This window comes from Ursus maritimus, unplaced genomic scaffold (assembly GCF_017311325.1).
Source record: "Ursus maritimus isolate PB19 unplaced genomic scaffold, ASM1731132v1 scaffold_32, whole genome shotgun sequence".
NCBI classification, from domain to species: Eukaryota; Metazoa; Chordata; class Mammalia; order Carnivora; family Ursidae; genus Ursus; species Ursus maritimus.
Window position 1 is genome coordinate 30,202,598 of NW_024425786.1, and position 15,518 is coordinate 30,218,115.

The 15,518-nt window shown below is 55.8% G+C and overlaps 1 protein-coding gene across 1 annotated transcript; it reads right to left on the reverse strand.

Annotated features, from left to right (window-relative positions):
- Positions 1-625: 625 nt before the first annotated feature.
- On the reverse strand, positions 626-14,118 carry NT5C1A (5'-nucleotidase, cytosolic IA). The gene is made up of 6 exons (XM_040619388.1): positions 13,993-14,118; positions 7,127-7,294; positions 6,568-6,697; positions 5,017-5,139; positions 2,547-2,731; positions 626-994 (listed from the first exon to the last, which is right to left on the reverse strand). The coding sequence occupies exons 1-6, from the start codon at positions 14,116-14,118 to the stop codon at positions 626-628; spliced, it is 1,101 nt and encodes a 366-aa protein (XP_040475322.1).
- Positions 14,119-15,518: the final 1,400 nt, after the last annotated feature.

Below are 15,518 nucleotides of genomic sequence, written 5' to 3' on the forward strand. Positions count from 1 at the left end.
AGATTCAGGCTACGTGCTGCTGAGCAAGCCGGTACCCCAGTGTGGCTGTCTTTTTGAAATTCATTCTCGAGACAATGTTCTCCTCCAATTGCACAAAGGCACCATATGCTCTAGCAGCAGCCCTGGCACAGGGCAATCTTACTAAACCACGCTTCTGCAGCTCCAGGAGAGTTTGAAAACCACCTGCAAGACGCCAGAACTGAGGTCCTTGAGAGGGAGGGACTTACCAAAGTCATCAGTTCTTGCCGGGACAGAGCTGAGAAGCTGGATGCCTTCTCTCTCAAAGCCAAGTTCTTTGCACCACACTGAGCTAGTCTTCATCCCAAGCCTCCTTGGAGGCACCCTGACCCCTCTGACACTGTCACCCTCATTCCCACCAACTCCCCCCCTGAAGCCCAGCTACTCTGCAGTCTTACTTTCCTGGCTGACAGCATGGCACAGTGTTTGGCCAAAAGGAGGGCTGTGAGGATGCCGGCTCGGTCTGCGTGATTCCCTGCAAGTACCTCACTCGTGGGGATGGGGGCAGACGTGCAGAAGGACAGAGCGGAGAGGAACTAGAAGGGTCCACTGGATGACGTGGTGGAGCACGGACAGGGAGCTGGGGGGAGCTCTGTGGGCATCTCCGCTACTGCGCGCCAGGGGGGGCCTGCTTCATAGGCGCCGTCTGCTGGGGCGTCTGTGCCACACCGTAAGGCACATGCGCAGCCACCGTGCCCATCTCCTGAGCTCCAGCCACATGGAACATCTGGTCATCGAAGAAGATGTGCGGACGGATCTTCTCAAGGAGGGGGCCCTTGGGCGCTCCTGCGAGGAACAAGGCCTCATCCGTCTCCAGGCCCCAGCTGCGCAGGGTCTTGAGAGCCCGGGCCCCCGAACTGGCTGCGCTGCGCGCTGTCACCAGGTAGGTACGGATGGGACACTCCAGCCGCAGGCCCTTGGAGTAGAACTTCTTCTGCAGCCTACCCAGCGCCTCCAGAAAGCCCTTCAAGGGGCCCTATGAGAAGGCAAGGGAACACGGTGAACTCCTCTGTCTCCCAAACATTTGTCCCCTCTCCCGTGGGGCTCCTCCCAAAAGCACGAGTGTCTTGCTGTTTGGGATGGGAAAGCTTCTGGAGATCCCTCGATCCCCCAGCTCTGCTCCACCTGCTAGGGCCGCTGTGTGCATCAGTGGGACTGCAGGTACCTCTGTCGGTCTGGGGGTCCGTACTGCTGTGATTGGGGATGTCTGGGTCAGAAAACCATCCCAGGGCAACTGTTACTATGTATGTCCATCCACGTGCCCTCCAGGTACGTGGGTGTCTGTTGTGCAGCTGTGTGAGTGTGGCCTTCTGCGCTCATCAGCAGGGGTGATATCGAAACTATTTAGTAACAACGGCACGGGCACCCTCCAATCAGAATGGACCCCAGCTGCAAACAACTGGGACCAACCAACCAACGTGTACCTGCCAAATATCGACCCTGCCCATGGGGCACAGGTGGCTCAGGGTGCCGTGCTCCAGCTCTCTAGGGTCAGGGGAAAGATTTACTCTCTCCCGCGCCTAGAACAACCAAGCCTAATGAGGATGTGGGGATAAAGAACCAGGTGCTGATGAAGAAGAAAGCAGCATCAGTGGCTGGAGATCAGGGCAGGTGGACTTCTAATCTTAGAAGCCCACCTCATCCCTCCCTGGCTGGGTGACCTGGAGCAAGTAGTGGTCTCCTGGGCCTCTGCCTGCCACTGAGTGGTAAGACTGGTCCTGCCCTGGATTTCCAGAGATCTCCGGGGGACTCCACATGAACGGAAGTCAGATGAATATCCAGGAGCCACAACTAAAGCCTGCTGAGCTCCTGGAGGAAGAGCTTCTGGGATTATCAAGCACCCAGAGTTTCATTGAAAGCACACATTGAAGCTCCCAAGAGGTCTGTGAATCCCAACACCTCCAACCCCAGGGAATTTTCTCAGGCTCCAGGGCATATTCGACTCTTGGGGAGACTCCAAGCAGTGGGAGGCTGAGCTCCCGGGCAAGGGATGGACGGCAGGAGGTGGGACGGCTGCTGTGGCCCAAAGCAGGTGGGTTGCTCCAGACCCCACTGCCTGCTGGGTCTCCCTGCCCCTCAAGGAGCTGCCCAGCTTTCCCTCTCCTCCAGTGAGGGAAACAGGGGCTTCTTGAGGACCTGGGAGACTACTCAGGGGGGTGGCGAATCTCAGAGAGGGGACGGGGGTTCCAGAGAGAAGATGGCAGCTTTGGAGACAGAGTGAGGCCTTTGGAGAGTGGAGGGACGCTTCAGAGGGCAGGGGAGCTTAGAGAGAGAATGAGGGCTTCAAAGGTGGGGGATAGGTCTGCAGTGAGGGGGATGAGGTTTAGTGAAGGGGTAGACGTTCATCGAGGAGGCCAGGGCTCAAGTGAGAGGGATGAGGGCTGGAGGCCTGGTGAGGGGACCTGGCTGGATTCTGGGGTGAGCTTGCGGTTTGGTTCTGGGGAAACCTGACTTGGAGTTCCAGCTAAGGGCAAGTTCTGGGGACCCGCCTCACTCCTCTCAGGGGTTCTGGGGAGTGCATGCAGCACCTGGGCCAAAGGTTTGTTCTCGTGGGCCTTCTCATGCTCAAAGAACCTGTCCAGCCCGTGGGCCTTGACGATGCGCTCTGACTCATCCGAGAAGAGCACAGCATCCCCATCGAAGGCCACGCGCAGCTGGCTCTGGGATACGGCCACGTCCCTGCTGGGGCTGAAGATGGTGGCGGCTGCGATCCCTGCGCAGAGAGAGGCAAGTGTTGTCTGCCTTCGTCTAGGCAATAGGGGCCCCTGACGCCTGCCTCAGCTGCCTGGAGCCAAGAGAAGGCCCTCTTAGACTCTCCTTGCCCCACCGGCCTCACCCAGGACTCAGGACAAGGCCAATGAGGGCTCATATTCAGAATATTTTAAAACCGGTCAATAAGAATGGACAGTGGCTTTTGCCCTGAGTAGGGCTCTGAGGGCCCTGGCCTATGTCAGGGTTTCCCTCTAGTTGCTGCTTTGTGGGAAGGTCTGGGGGAGCCCCAGGAAACAGAGGTCACTCAGAGGACTCAGGGAAGCAACTGTTTATGAATCAGTATAGAGAAATTTCAATTCCTTAATACCTAGTAAGGTCATGCTGGTGTGGACCAGCTGAATGTCAATCCTGACCGGAAGGAAGGGTCCCTCAGGCCACTGCTGTCCTTCTAGGAGATTCTCACAGGCACCTGATGTAGCCCTACGGGGGAGCTGGGAAGAAGCCCCGACCCTGGCTTGGCTTCAGTTACTCTCTGCTGTTGATTCTGGCAAGTAATCAACACCTTCTCTGGGCCAAAGTCAAATTAAGGGTATTTGAGCTCTGTGTGGAGCTGAGATCCCAGGCTGAAGTCCATGGGCACCCCCAGTTTACTACCACAATGGCACCAGGGTATGCCCCACTCAGGGTTCCTTGAGGCAACGTGGGTGACCATCAAGGGCAGTACCAATGCCGTCTGACTGTGTACACGGACTCTCTGCAACCCCGGGCTTCTCCAGGAGTCAAGGATGCCTGTGGGAGCCCAGGTCCCAGACTGGAACTGCCCTGGACAGCAGAGAGCCAGCGCTGGGGCTGGAGGCCTGGGGGACTGCCGTCTACTGGTCATCTCCCCAAAGGCTGCTTCAGCCCTGCCCTTGAGACTCCAGGCTCACAAGGGCTGGGCTAGGGGAGACTCTTGGGAGGCGAGAGCAGTGCCAGGCTCCCAGCAACTTCAGTAGCTGGAGGATGGCCTAGGGAGGGCCAGGCCCTGGGCATCAGGTCAGGCACCTTCTCAGCACCTGCAACGCTGGAGCCAAGATGAACCAGGACCACCCAGCTCTGCGCAGGGCCTCCCTCCTGACCACCCCCTGCTCGCTAGCCTGTACTCAAACTACAGACATACAGAGGCACACACTCGGGTCAGTGCCCAGTCCCCAACCAGAGGGTGTGACATCTGCCTGGGGAACTCGCTTCTGGTTTCTGGTTAAAGAAAGCCTGTTGCAGTCCAAAGCATTTCAGAGGAGTGAGGCATCGCGAGGAAAGAGGCCAGGCTTCTAGGCAGGAGACAGCATGAAAGAGGAAGAGAAAAGTGAATTAAAAAAAAAAAAAAGTAGGACGTCTGGGTGGCTCAGTCGGATAAGCGTCTGTCTTCAGCTCGGGTCATGATCCCAGGGTCCTGGGACCGAGTCCCTCATCGGCTCCCTGTTCTGGGGGGAGTCTGCTTCTTCCTCTGCCCCTCCCCCTACTTGTGCTCTCTCTCGCTCACTCGCTCTCTCACTCTCTCTTGCAAAAATAAATTTTAAAAAATCTAAACAAACAAACAAACAAACAAACCGGATATATTGCTGGTTGATAGAGAGAAACCTGCCCGGAGTGTTCAGCCTGAGGAGCCCTCTCGGGCCGTGGGGCAGTCCCTCCTCCTGGTGGGCCTGTTTTCTTCCATGAGCAATAGGGATACACACCCTGCCAGGAGATACCCCTGGCAACTGGTGGCTACCCCCCCCAACTGCCCCTTGACAGAGACCCACGGAGGGAGAGTGTCTTCGTCATTATGCGGCCCGGGGCTCCTAACCTCACCTCAGCGCCGGCCACGCTAGCTACCGGCACGCTAGCCATTTCCCCGACCCCGGGGCTCAGGATGAACTAGGTACTGACCTTCCTCCCCACTGGCCCAGACGGGGGCAGAGGCTGCTCATGGTCGCACGGGCGTCAGAACTACCGACCTGGGCGATTCTTAGAAGGGAGTAGCCTTCTGGGCTGTAGGGAGGGTTTCCATGGGAAGAGAAGGCTGGGGAATGCTACTGAGTAAAAGCATCCTTACCATGGTAGGGCAGGAGGTGGGAGAGTGCACTAGAAGGGCCTACTCTCAGAGTTTACAGGACAGGTCATAGGAATTAAGGAAGGTACTCCCTTTCCAGGTACCACGGTAACCCCTAGCACGTGCTCAGAGCTTTAGGCCCAGCCCCTTCCCCCCACTTCTGGGACCCCTTTGTCAGCCTCCCCATATTCTCCGTCCCCAGCAAGACTCACCTTCATCAATGGCTTCCCGCACTTTTTCCGCATCAGCTGACAAGTACAGGTTGGTGTGATAGGCCTTGAGGTAGCAGATGGGGCTATTCCCACCTGTCATGCAGAACCGCTCAATGAACAGGTCTGGGGAGGAGGTAGAGAGTACCCAGGTGATGCCTGAGTCAACCCTCAGGGCCTCAGAGTGGTCCCTCCGTGTCCAGTGGGCGCCATCTTGGTTCTGAGTGGTGATGGGGCAGCAGAGGGATTCTCTGACTGATTTTAGACCACCCTTCCCCTCTCGAGCCCCTCCATCCTTCATCCACAAAATAGGGATGATCAACCAGGAGTGATCACCTGGCTCACAGTAATATCCTCTTGTCAGATAATCACAGTGGGTGATTATCTGTGATTACAAAAGGTGGGTCTCCAGTCAAAGCCTGGCCCTCCTGGCCATAGCCGATTGGATAGGGGCAGACACCGGACCCAAGCTGGGCCAATCAGATCCTCTCCAAGCCTGGGCTGATAGTCACCTAGTACCCCTGGGTGTACAGGCTGGAAAAGATTTGCTGGTTGGTAAGTGGCTACTGCTCTGAGCCCACGGAGTTACTCCATCACTACCTCAGCCCCTCATGTGGGACAATCTCTGGAGGGCCCTGCTCCAGTACGGTGGGTGGTGTCTCCTGACTACTCCATGCCTATGTCCTAAGGTAGTTAAATATTTTGAGTATCATCCCTGCTCCCAGCAATTTGAAATTCGGATTACAAAAATGCCACTGAACTCTGTTGGTTACTTAAAACAAGAATTTGTAAACTTATAAATTTTGGCCATATTCAGGAAAAGCAGAGAAAGCTAGTATGGGAAGAGAGATGGGGGTAGGGGATGCAAACAGATTTGCTGAGAGAAGCAGAAATAAGGGCTCAAGTGGCCCCGCGAGAAAAAGCCCAGGAGAGATTTCCAGCACGTGGATTCAGGCCGCCGGGGGCCCAATTTTACTTCCCGCCCTGTGGTTCTAAGAGACACCCCTTTAACCTAGTAAGAAATTACCGTATTCTCTTCCGCGTAAGCTAGCTCTGGAGGGTCTATTACTCTCGATCAAGAGTTTGGACTAAGACACAAAGTTTCTTCACCCTGACAACTGCACCTGCTTCTCCTAGCAGCCTTGTGAGGCCTATGAGCTCTATTGCAGATAGAGAAACTAAGGCACGGAGGCAGCAAGTGCCCTGCCCAATACATAGGCAGCGGGTCCTGTGCAGTGGTGTGCTGGAGCTGGCTTGTACCAGCTTGCAGGAGCCGAATGTTAAACATTCAGGGATTTTTTGGGCCACTTAGACTGTCCAACTGTTGATAACTTGGAATCAGCCATGGTAGGATATTCACACCGTAAGATGACGATGCTACAATCAGGGTTTTGGGTTTTTTTCTTTTGGTTTGGTTTGTTTTCGTAAGGAACCAGTTTACCAGCGTACCTTTGGGCTTCAGGTTCTAGTTGGTATTACCTACCTTCTACAGTGGTGTGGCCCCATCCCTAAGCGTCTAGAGGGGTGTCCCGTGACCAAGCCCCTGATGCTCACCGTAGTGGTTGATACTGTTGATCAGACGGACACCCACTTGAGCGTGGTTGTTGGTCACAAGGACGATGTCGAAGATGTCCTCACTATCGGGGTACAGCTCCCGCAGCCGTCTGTTCACAGCCTCCAGAGCCTGGATGGGAGAGGGGACCCTCCTGCTCAGACCCCCAGGGACTGACACCTGGAGTTGGTAGCCAGTGCTGGGGAGGAGACGGGAGCTGGGATCTAATGGGTGCCGAGAGGGATGGTCAGGGGCTGGCCGCCGACGTGGACCATCTCATCCTGACCTCAGCCATCGTGCCGGTTGGTTGCTGCAGAGGGGCGCCTCCCTACAGCGTGAGCAGGTGCCGAAATCCAGCCCAGCTCCACTCTCCAGGCAAGGCACCTGGCGTGGGGCTGCATGAGCGCAGAGGACAGGGAGGCTTCTGCCCACAACGGCTCCGTCCCCTTGCCAAGCCCTGTTCCTGCTGGCTGGCATCTGCCCAGAGGGGGTCCCGTTTCCTTCTTCAAACACCCGGGAGGGCTTTTCCTAATCCCCCCAAAGGCACTATACGGCACCCACCTTCACGAAGGGGAAGGCCGGCCCGGGGCTGAAGGGCTCGTTCTCGTGCTCCAGCTGGTAGCGCACGTACTCCTCGACGCCCTGCTCGGCGTAGATGCGCTGCTCCTCGTCCATGCGGAACAAGGCTCGGGAGGACACAGCAATGGTGACAGCGTTCTGAGGCTTGGGCTGCGGGGGTGCAGGAGGAGGGCTGTTACTCACACTCCCTGAAGCGGGTCTCACGCGCCAGCCTCTCTGGGTGCCCAGCCTTGGGCAGGGGCAGACCTGGGTCAGGACCCCCTCCGTGCAGGACCCAGCCAGGAACTGAGGGAGAGGGTGGCTCCCTATCAAGGAGCACGATCTGGTGGGAGGACATGTCCTCAGGGAGTTTGCAATCCAGTCGGCCATCTGGACACGATGGAAAAATGAATACAGTGTATGTAGCCAGAGTGTGACTGACACTCAAGATGGTCTCCAGATGGTTTCCATGATAAAATGAGAGCTACATGCCCCTTAGGAAGAAATGGTGCCCGGACACATGGCAGTTATATAAGAAAATTTATCTCCAGCCCAGATCTTTCTCCTGAGATCCAGATTGATAGATCTAATTGCCCCAGTTGACTAACAGACACTCAAACTCAACATGCCCAAGGCTGAATTCCCACCACCCCCTGCACCTCCAAACCTGGTCTCCCACCCCCCTCCTCATCTCAACTCAGCACCACCATGGACTCAACACTGAGGCCAGAGCCCAGAAGTCAACCTCAAGTCCTCCCCTGTCCTCATCTGCCCTCCCTACACCAATCAATCAATCAATCAATCACCAAAACCTGTCAACTCTGTAGAATCCATCCCCTTCTTTGTGCCTTCCCTGCCAAAGTCCAGTCCATCACCATCTCCCACGCCAGGGCATCCATACTGTTGTCAGGGGTATTTCTCAAGTTCACATCTGATGATGCTCCTTCCCCTTTCAGGGGTACCCGCTCCTCTCAAACTCTGTTCCACAGCCTTGAGTATGGAGTAGGAAGCCCTTGGAGACAGACGCCTACCTCTCCACACTGTAGCCTTTCTGCGATCCCGCTGCTCGATCTGACTTTTCTCATGTCCGAGCATACTTTCCTGTCTGTCCCTGAGCCTCTGCACACGATGTGCCCTCTGCCTGGCTCTTCCTCTAGCTAACTTCTCCCCAACCTGCAGGTTTCAGACTACATGTCCCCTGCAGGAAGCCTTCCTTTGCTCCTAGTCATGGGCTTGCTACCCCTCCCATAGATTTCCCTTTTTAGTTAAATTTAGCACAGCCCTAAGTGCTTATCTAACTATTTCTATTTCTAGACAGAGTTCTGGGGAGGAAGCAGGGACCATGCTTAAGTTCTGAGGGAACATGAACCAGGACTGTCTTGTTCGTTTAGTGTATCTGCAGTGCTTAAAACGGTGCCTAGCACATAGTAGGTGCTCCTAAATTTGTAATGCTTCTGAGCTCTCACGTAAGCTACTTCAATGAGAAACAGTATCTGCTAGGACAGATTTAACATGAAATGGAAACTCCAGGGCAGTACCCTAATCTTTTCAGATTGCTTGACATATAGTAGGTGCTCCAGGAATACTTTTTTTGGGTGATGCAAATTTTACAAACATCTACTGGTTTTTTGTGCCAGGTCCCTGGGCTCTGCCTGGGAGTGGTCCTGGTAGCGACTGGCGTCCTGCCCTCAGAGTCACAACGCTGGTAGGGAAGAAAAGCAGGTAAACAAAAGGGGCTGTCATGAGAAATCGGACACAGGTGAAAGCAGAGTCTTGATGACAGGGGTTCACAGTAGGTTGTCACAGGAGAGGAAGCATTTGCGTGGAGCCCGGAGGAAGAGTCAGGTGAAGGAAGGCATAAGGCGGTGAGCAAGTGCGCAGCACATTCACAAAGGAAAGCAGAGCCCAGGGCAGGGGGCGTGGGTGTCGATGAGCCCAGAAGAGTGAGCTGGTGCCAGGAGGCCTTCCCCAGGGCCCAGGAGGGCCTCAGAACTCCTTCACCACCTGCAGTGGAATAGGGAGAGGGTGCGCCACCACAGAGAGCAGCTGGACCCTTTAGAATCCCTGGGGAGGATCAGAATGTGGGGGTGATTCCCACTTTGCACATGATGAAACCAAGGCTCAAGTTGGGGGCAAGACTCATAAATGGACCTCAAATTCTGGCCTGCTCCTGAGAGCGCCTCGGGCCACATACTCAACCCCACTGCTTCTCTCTGGAATCAAGCCTGGGACCTAATCAGTGGACAACACTGAGTGATTACCATGTGACAGGCACCGTGCTGGGGACATGGCAGGAAACAATACAGACACGATCCCCGCCCCCATGGAGCTTATGGTCTATCCTATCCAGTAGAACTTTCTGTGATAATAGACATGTTTAGTCACTTGAAATGTGACTGGTGAGACTGAGGAACTGGATTTTTAATTGTATTTAATTTTAATCAATCTAAATTTAAGTAGCTATGAGTGGCGAGTGGCTAATGAAGCTTTAAACCTCGAAGTAGTAAATGGAAGGCCAAAGAGTTCCCCAAGCACATGCGGTAAGCCTCAGTTTGCATTTGACTTTTACCCAACCAAGACGGTGTATCAGGCCAGCAGGGTCAGGGAAAGGCAGTGGCAGGCAGGACAGGTGCCTCTTCTCTGGGGCTCGACCCAAGTACTCTCCCAGTTGCCAGCCACCCCTGTTTGTGTGATCATGGGTTGGGTACCTCCCAACCCCCTCGGCAACTGTGAGCTTTCAAGGAAAGAAGGTAAAGTAAAAGCAAAGGGGTGAAAGAGGGCTGGCCAGGGATGGTAAGGATGGGTGGGGTTGGGGGAGTGGGAAGACCACTCTCATAAGCCCAGGAAGCCTACTGGGTTTACTGCCCCAGGGACACTGGCCCATCACCCCCTCAAGGACAGAGAGCCAGCTGCCCTTCTGGCCCCTTCAGGCAGGTTCCCAAGCCAGCCACTCCAGCCCAGGCAGCCAGCCAAGGCTTCACTCCTCATTTGCTGTCCCGCAGTTCTTGCCAGACTACTGCGTTCTGGGTCCCCTCTGATTGAGCTGCTCAGACCCCATCCCATCCCACCTCTGGTCATCGCATGAAAATATCCCAGTTGCCTTGGCCCCAGGAGTCTCTACTTCCCTCTTTTACAAATGGGCAAGTAGACTCAGGGAGGGGCAGCGTATTACTCTAGGTCACACAGAAGAGTCAAGGCAGATCCAGGTACGTAAGATCCCAAGTCTCTGGCCTCTAACCTGGCTTCTGTCCACACAGCAGCACACCGCCCCCCTCCCCCACAGGCCCCTCCTTGAGAGCTCCCGGATGACCCTAATCCCTTCCATTTCAGCCACTTCCTTGGGACACTTGCCCCATGCAGCCCTCCCCTTCCAGATTTGGGAGAAATGGTGAAGGAACGCCATGCCCCCAGATGGAGGTTTCTAAGGGCAGGGCTCTCTTTTTCCTCAGAATGGAGGTCCCCAGGGCAGGAGCCTTCTGCCAGCTCTGCCTGCTCTGACACTGTACAAGGAGGGTCGGGTCTTGGGGCCCAGACGGCATGAACTGCTGTGAGAGATACAGAAAGAGCCTGGAAAGCCAGGCTCCAGCAGAGCTGAAGGACAGGTAAAGAGCTGGCCAGAGCTGGGGAGGAGCCAAGCACTTGGAGACACCCTGGGCCTAGTTGCACAGGGAGATCACCCCTTCGCGTGCTGTTAGGCGTACCTAAAAACAGTTCCTCCAGAACACAGAAAGAAGTCCCGATTCCAGACTGGGAATTGGGTCAGGGGGACCCTTCTCCTAGACCGGGGACTCAGCCTGGGAACAACGGGCTCCAGGGAGCCAGGGTCCTGCCAGTTCTCTGCCTTCCACTGGTGCTGGGGGGAGGTGGGGGGGTAATGGAGGACAGCCAGCCTGCCTGAGGAGCTCTCATTTAGAACCGACATGATTCTGCCTGTTGGGCCCAAGAGAGGAATGCAGCCAAAAGCTGTTATTTCTTTTTTTTTTTTTTTAAAGATTTTATTTATTTATTTGACAGAGATAGAGACAGCCAGCGAGAGAGGGAACACAAGCAGGGGGAGTGGGAGAGGAAGAAGCAGGCTCACAGCGGAGGAGCCTGATGTGGGGCTCAATCCCATAACGCCAGGATCACGCCCTGAGCCGAAGACAGACACTTAACCACTGTGCCACCCAGGCGCCCCCAAAAGCTGTTATTTCTAAACAGTCTTACTGGGAGAAGAACTGCTGGAGCAGAGAGGGACAAGATAGGTCTGGACTGAGGAGTCCTCTGACCCTGTGAGGTGAGGGCTTCCTATGGGCCTTCAGGGCTTCAATATTTCACTCAGGCTCCTGGGAATGAGACTAGGCTCTGATGGGGCCCAGGAGGCCTAAAGCCCCCAAAATAGCCTGTGGGAGGAGGGGCTACTGCAGGAAGGAGTAGGGGCTGGGAGGCCGCCAGGCCCCTTGCCTCCCAGAGGACTGTGAGGCGAGGCGTGAGGCGTAGGGGTCACGACGACAACTAGGCCTGAGCTCCCTAGTTCCATGGTGCTTGGGGAGGAGACACATTGGTGAGCTCTGCTCACCACCCCAGCCCCAGTATCCATCTCCTGGGCCATGGCCATGACATTAGGCAAGCTTCCTCCTCAGGCAGGGACCAGCCTCCTCACTGGTCTGCCTGCTGCCAGACTCATCGTCTCTCATCCCTCCACAGTGCAGCCCCAGAGTGATTGTGCTCCAATGAAATGGGACCAAGTTAATCCCCTGCTGAAAAATCCTGCTGAGGGCACCTGGGTGGCTCAGCCGTTAAGCATCTGCCTTCAGCTCAGGTCATGATCCCAGGGTCCCGGGATCGAGCCCCGCATCTGACTCGCTGCTTAGTGGGGAGCCTGCTTCTCCCTCTGCCTCTCCCCCTGCTTGTGTTCCCTCTCTCACTGTCTCTCTGTCAAATAAATAAATAAAATCTTAAAAAAANATCCTGCTGAAAAATGGTTTTCAAACTTTTTAAAAAGTAGGTTGACCTTTTATTTCCATGAACTCCTGGGCAGAACCCCACTATGTAAATCAGATATTACTATAGTTTATTTATATTTATTTTACTGGTTTACTATTTGATTCAAATGTATTGCGTGTACCTGGTCTATTTATTATAATGTCACCAACGGAAGCAGTACGGTTGTGTAGGTGATAAATTTGTAACCAGGGGTTAGGCTGCCGGTGCAGACTTAAACTTCACCATCTAGTTAATTGGTTCCTGTGTTTGCTGGTTTGTGCACAGTACTGAGAAAGTCCTGAGTCCCACCTATAAGCGGATGCAAATGGTAAAAAATTTTTGTTTTGTGTTAAACTATAAGCCTCAAGATACTCGGCAACACTAATTGCCATCAATCTCAAGATAAACTTCTAGTAAACAGTTCACAGGGAAAGCTTTATCCTGAGGTTTGATAAAAAACAAAAAACTAATCAACCTGCAGCATAAATTAATATGTTGGTGGTATTGGAGATGCTAAGATGTCCACATAACACGTTTGAGTGAATTGAGTTTTATTACATAGTTTTAATTGTTTAAGAGGTAGTTGGAAGAAAAAAGGAAATAAATTGGATCCACGTGTGCAGACTTCCAGAAACAGGGGCCCCAGTGGAACCTGGTTTTCAAACCCCTAACCCCACTGAATAGCCAGACTCCTGAGTATGGCATTCAAGGCCCTCTGTGGGTCTCTGGCACCCCTCCCGTGTATCTCCCAAAGATCTGCATTCTCCCACTCAGTTTCAAAGACATCCCCAAGCCTTTTGCCCATCCTGTCTCCCAGTCTGCCTGGGAAATGTTGCCTACTCAGGCTTTAGGGTGAGCTCAAATGCCGGTCTGCAAATCCTTCCTTAGTGAGCGCTCACTCCTGTATGCGCCCTCCGGACCATGTAGGGTCTTTCATCTGAGCACTCACCACGTCCAGGGGCTCTCTCAGTGCACGGTGAGCTCCGGAGGCAGGGACTCAACCAAATTCGTCTCTCAACCCCCGCTGCTGGGCAGGGCCTAGAGATACTGCAGGGAATGACTGTTGACAGGGTGGGCCTCCTGGGGAAGGGCCCTTGGAGGGAAGTAGCAGGATGCTTTAAGGTCAGGCTGGAACTGTTTGGAAGATGCCTCTGGGCCAACCTCCGTTCAGTCCCCTTCCCAAGCTCTGAGATCTGGGAAGCGGGAATGAGCAAGACCCAGGGGACAACAGGGACATCAGGAATCTGTTCGATGGGAAGAGGAGCTCTCTCCTCTGTGAGAGTCTCGCCGGGCTGAGACCACCACGGGGGTCACAGGCATGTTGATGCCCACTGCGACGGGAGCAGAGCCCTGAGCTGTGGCGCAGAGTCCAGCGATGGGAGCCCTGAACACAGGGCGAAGATGCCAGCGCAGCTCCCTTCCCTTAGGACGCGGGCCGCGCAGCACCCGGAGCCCACGGCGCAGGGCCTTGAGCCAGAGCCCGAACGCAGACGCTTGGGTCCGGAGCCAGATGCCCAGATGGCAGGGACCTGAGCGCACAACGAGGAGCCGGGTTTCCAGTGTCAGGTTACCCGAGCCCGGGGCGCTTGGGCAGGCGCCGCTGACCCGCTAAGCCAACAAGTGCTGTCCGCGCGCCCCTGGCTGCCGGCTCGCGGAGGAGCTGGGCCCTGAGGACAGCATGGGGGAGGGGGATTCCTGGCGTGGAACCCGAGCCCAGGAAAAAAACACACCGGCGCAGAGCTCCCAAAATAAACGCGAGCCCGTGCCAACGGCCCGGCACATTCTGGTGCTGAGGAGCTGCGTCCCCTCCTGAAGGGCTGCCACGGGTCCCTCTCCGGGGGCCTTAAGACCCTCCCTCGGTGACCCTTCCCCTGCCCTCCTCCGTACCCAGGCCCTGCCGTTACCGATTTGGGTTTCTTCTTGGGCGCGAGATTTTCGTAGAAAGTCTTGGTCTCCTCCCAGCACGGGGCCGCCGCGGGCTCTGCTCCCCGCCCGGGCTCGCGGGGCTCCCGGAGCTCCCCGGGTTCCATGATCCGGCTGCCACCCTGCCGGCCCGAACAGGCGGCGGCGGGGACGCGGCGCTGGCGGGGCTGGGCTGCAGTCGGGAGGCGCGTCCCGGGCGTGAGAAGGGGGCGGGCCGCGGCGGGGAGTGTGCGCGCGCGAGCCGGCGGGGGGTGGTGGGGGCGGGGGGTTGTTAACTCCCCCTCGGCGGCGGGCGGGTTGCCGATGCTGGATGTGTCCGGGGGCAGCTGAGTCCCCAAGTGAATAGGGGGGTGGGGGGTGGTTACTAGGGAGGGTTTGGCCTCTCGGGCTCCCAGGAGCAGGGGCCCCGAAGCTGGGCTTGCGGGCTGCCACGGATTCGGGATTTCGGGGATCGTGTTCTTCGCTCGTGTTCAAGGGCACCGAGAGAGGAGAGCACGACAACCCCCCCCCCCCGCCCCATCCCGATGGTGATCCTCAAAGGAGAAAATGAAAAGCTAGCCTTCCCCTCTGGTGCCAGGACCCTGGGAATCCGATTGGCAGACCCTAGTCGGTTCTGCGGAGGGAGACGTGGATGGACAGCTCCGTCCTGCTCCTAGCCGGGCGCACAACAGAGGGCCCAGCTGGGCAGGTATCCCCCACCAAGGCGGAAGGACCTTTGAAGTCAGTGGCGAGACCAGGTCCCCTTAGCCTGGCCGGGAACCCATACCGGGAAGACACCCAGGGACTCTGAACCCAGGCTCTTGCTGGCCTCTTGATGGCCAGTAGGGGGCGCGCGCTCACAGGTTCCACCTGCAGAACTTGGGGTGGTTATGAAGTGGCGAAGAGAGGGAGGGTAGAAAAGGAGCTTAGGAACCAAAGACTATTGGACCACCATCCTGGAGTTCCAGGGCACTGTCCCCTCTTGGTGCAGAGGCCAGGGTGCAGCCACTAATGCCACCTGTCCCAAGGTACAGGTCAGGAAGCAGACAAGGGGCATCTCTGTGTGAGCCTAGAAGTCGGCACAGGTGGGTGGGAGCAGCAGGAGAACATTCTGGCTGAGCCTGGAGGGCATCTGACTGGAAGGGGGTACAGAATGGAGGGATATGACCCCTCCTTCATGTCCTGGGGAGAACCAACCAAACCTTGTGTGGGAGGAAGGGGGAAATAATAACAACTTTTAGGATTGGGGTAAGTATGTTTGGACTTGCCCTTCTCGAAACTTGATAGTTTCCATGGATGGCCCCAAACTCTCCAGTCTGCCTACCCTTTGGCAATGTGACTTCGACACGGAGACCTGGATGAGCTTTGCAGGCTGCAGCTTTGTGCAACATAAGGCTAAGAGGGGGTAGAAACCCTACAAGCAGAATGAGCTCATCAGCAGATAAAGATGGGAAAAGATGTGCAGAGGGTAGCAGAGACCCCGTGAAAGAGAGACCATGCTCCTTGACAGGGAGCTGCCTCTTGTCCA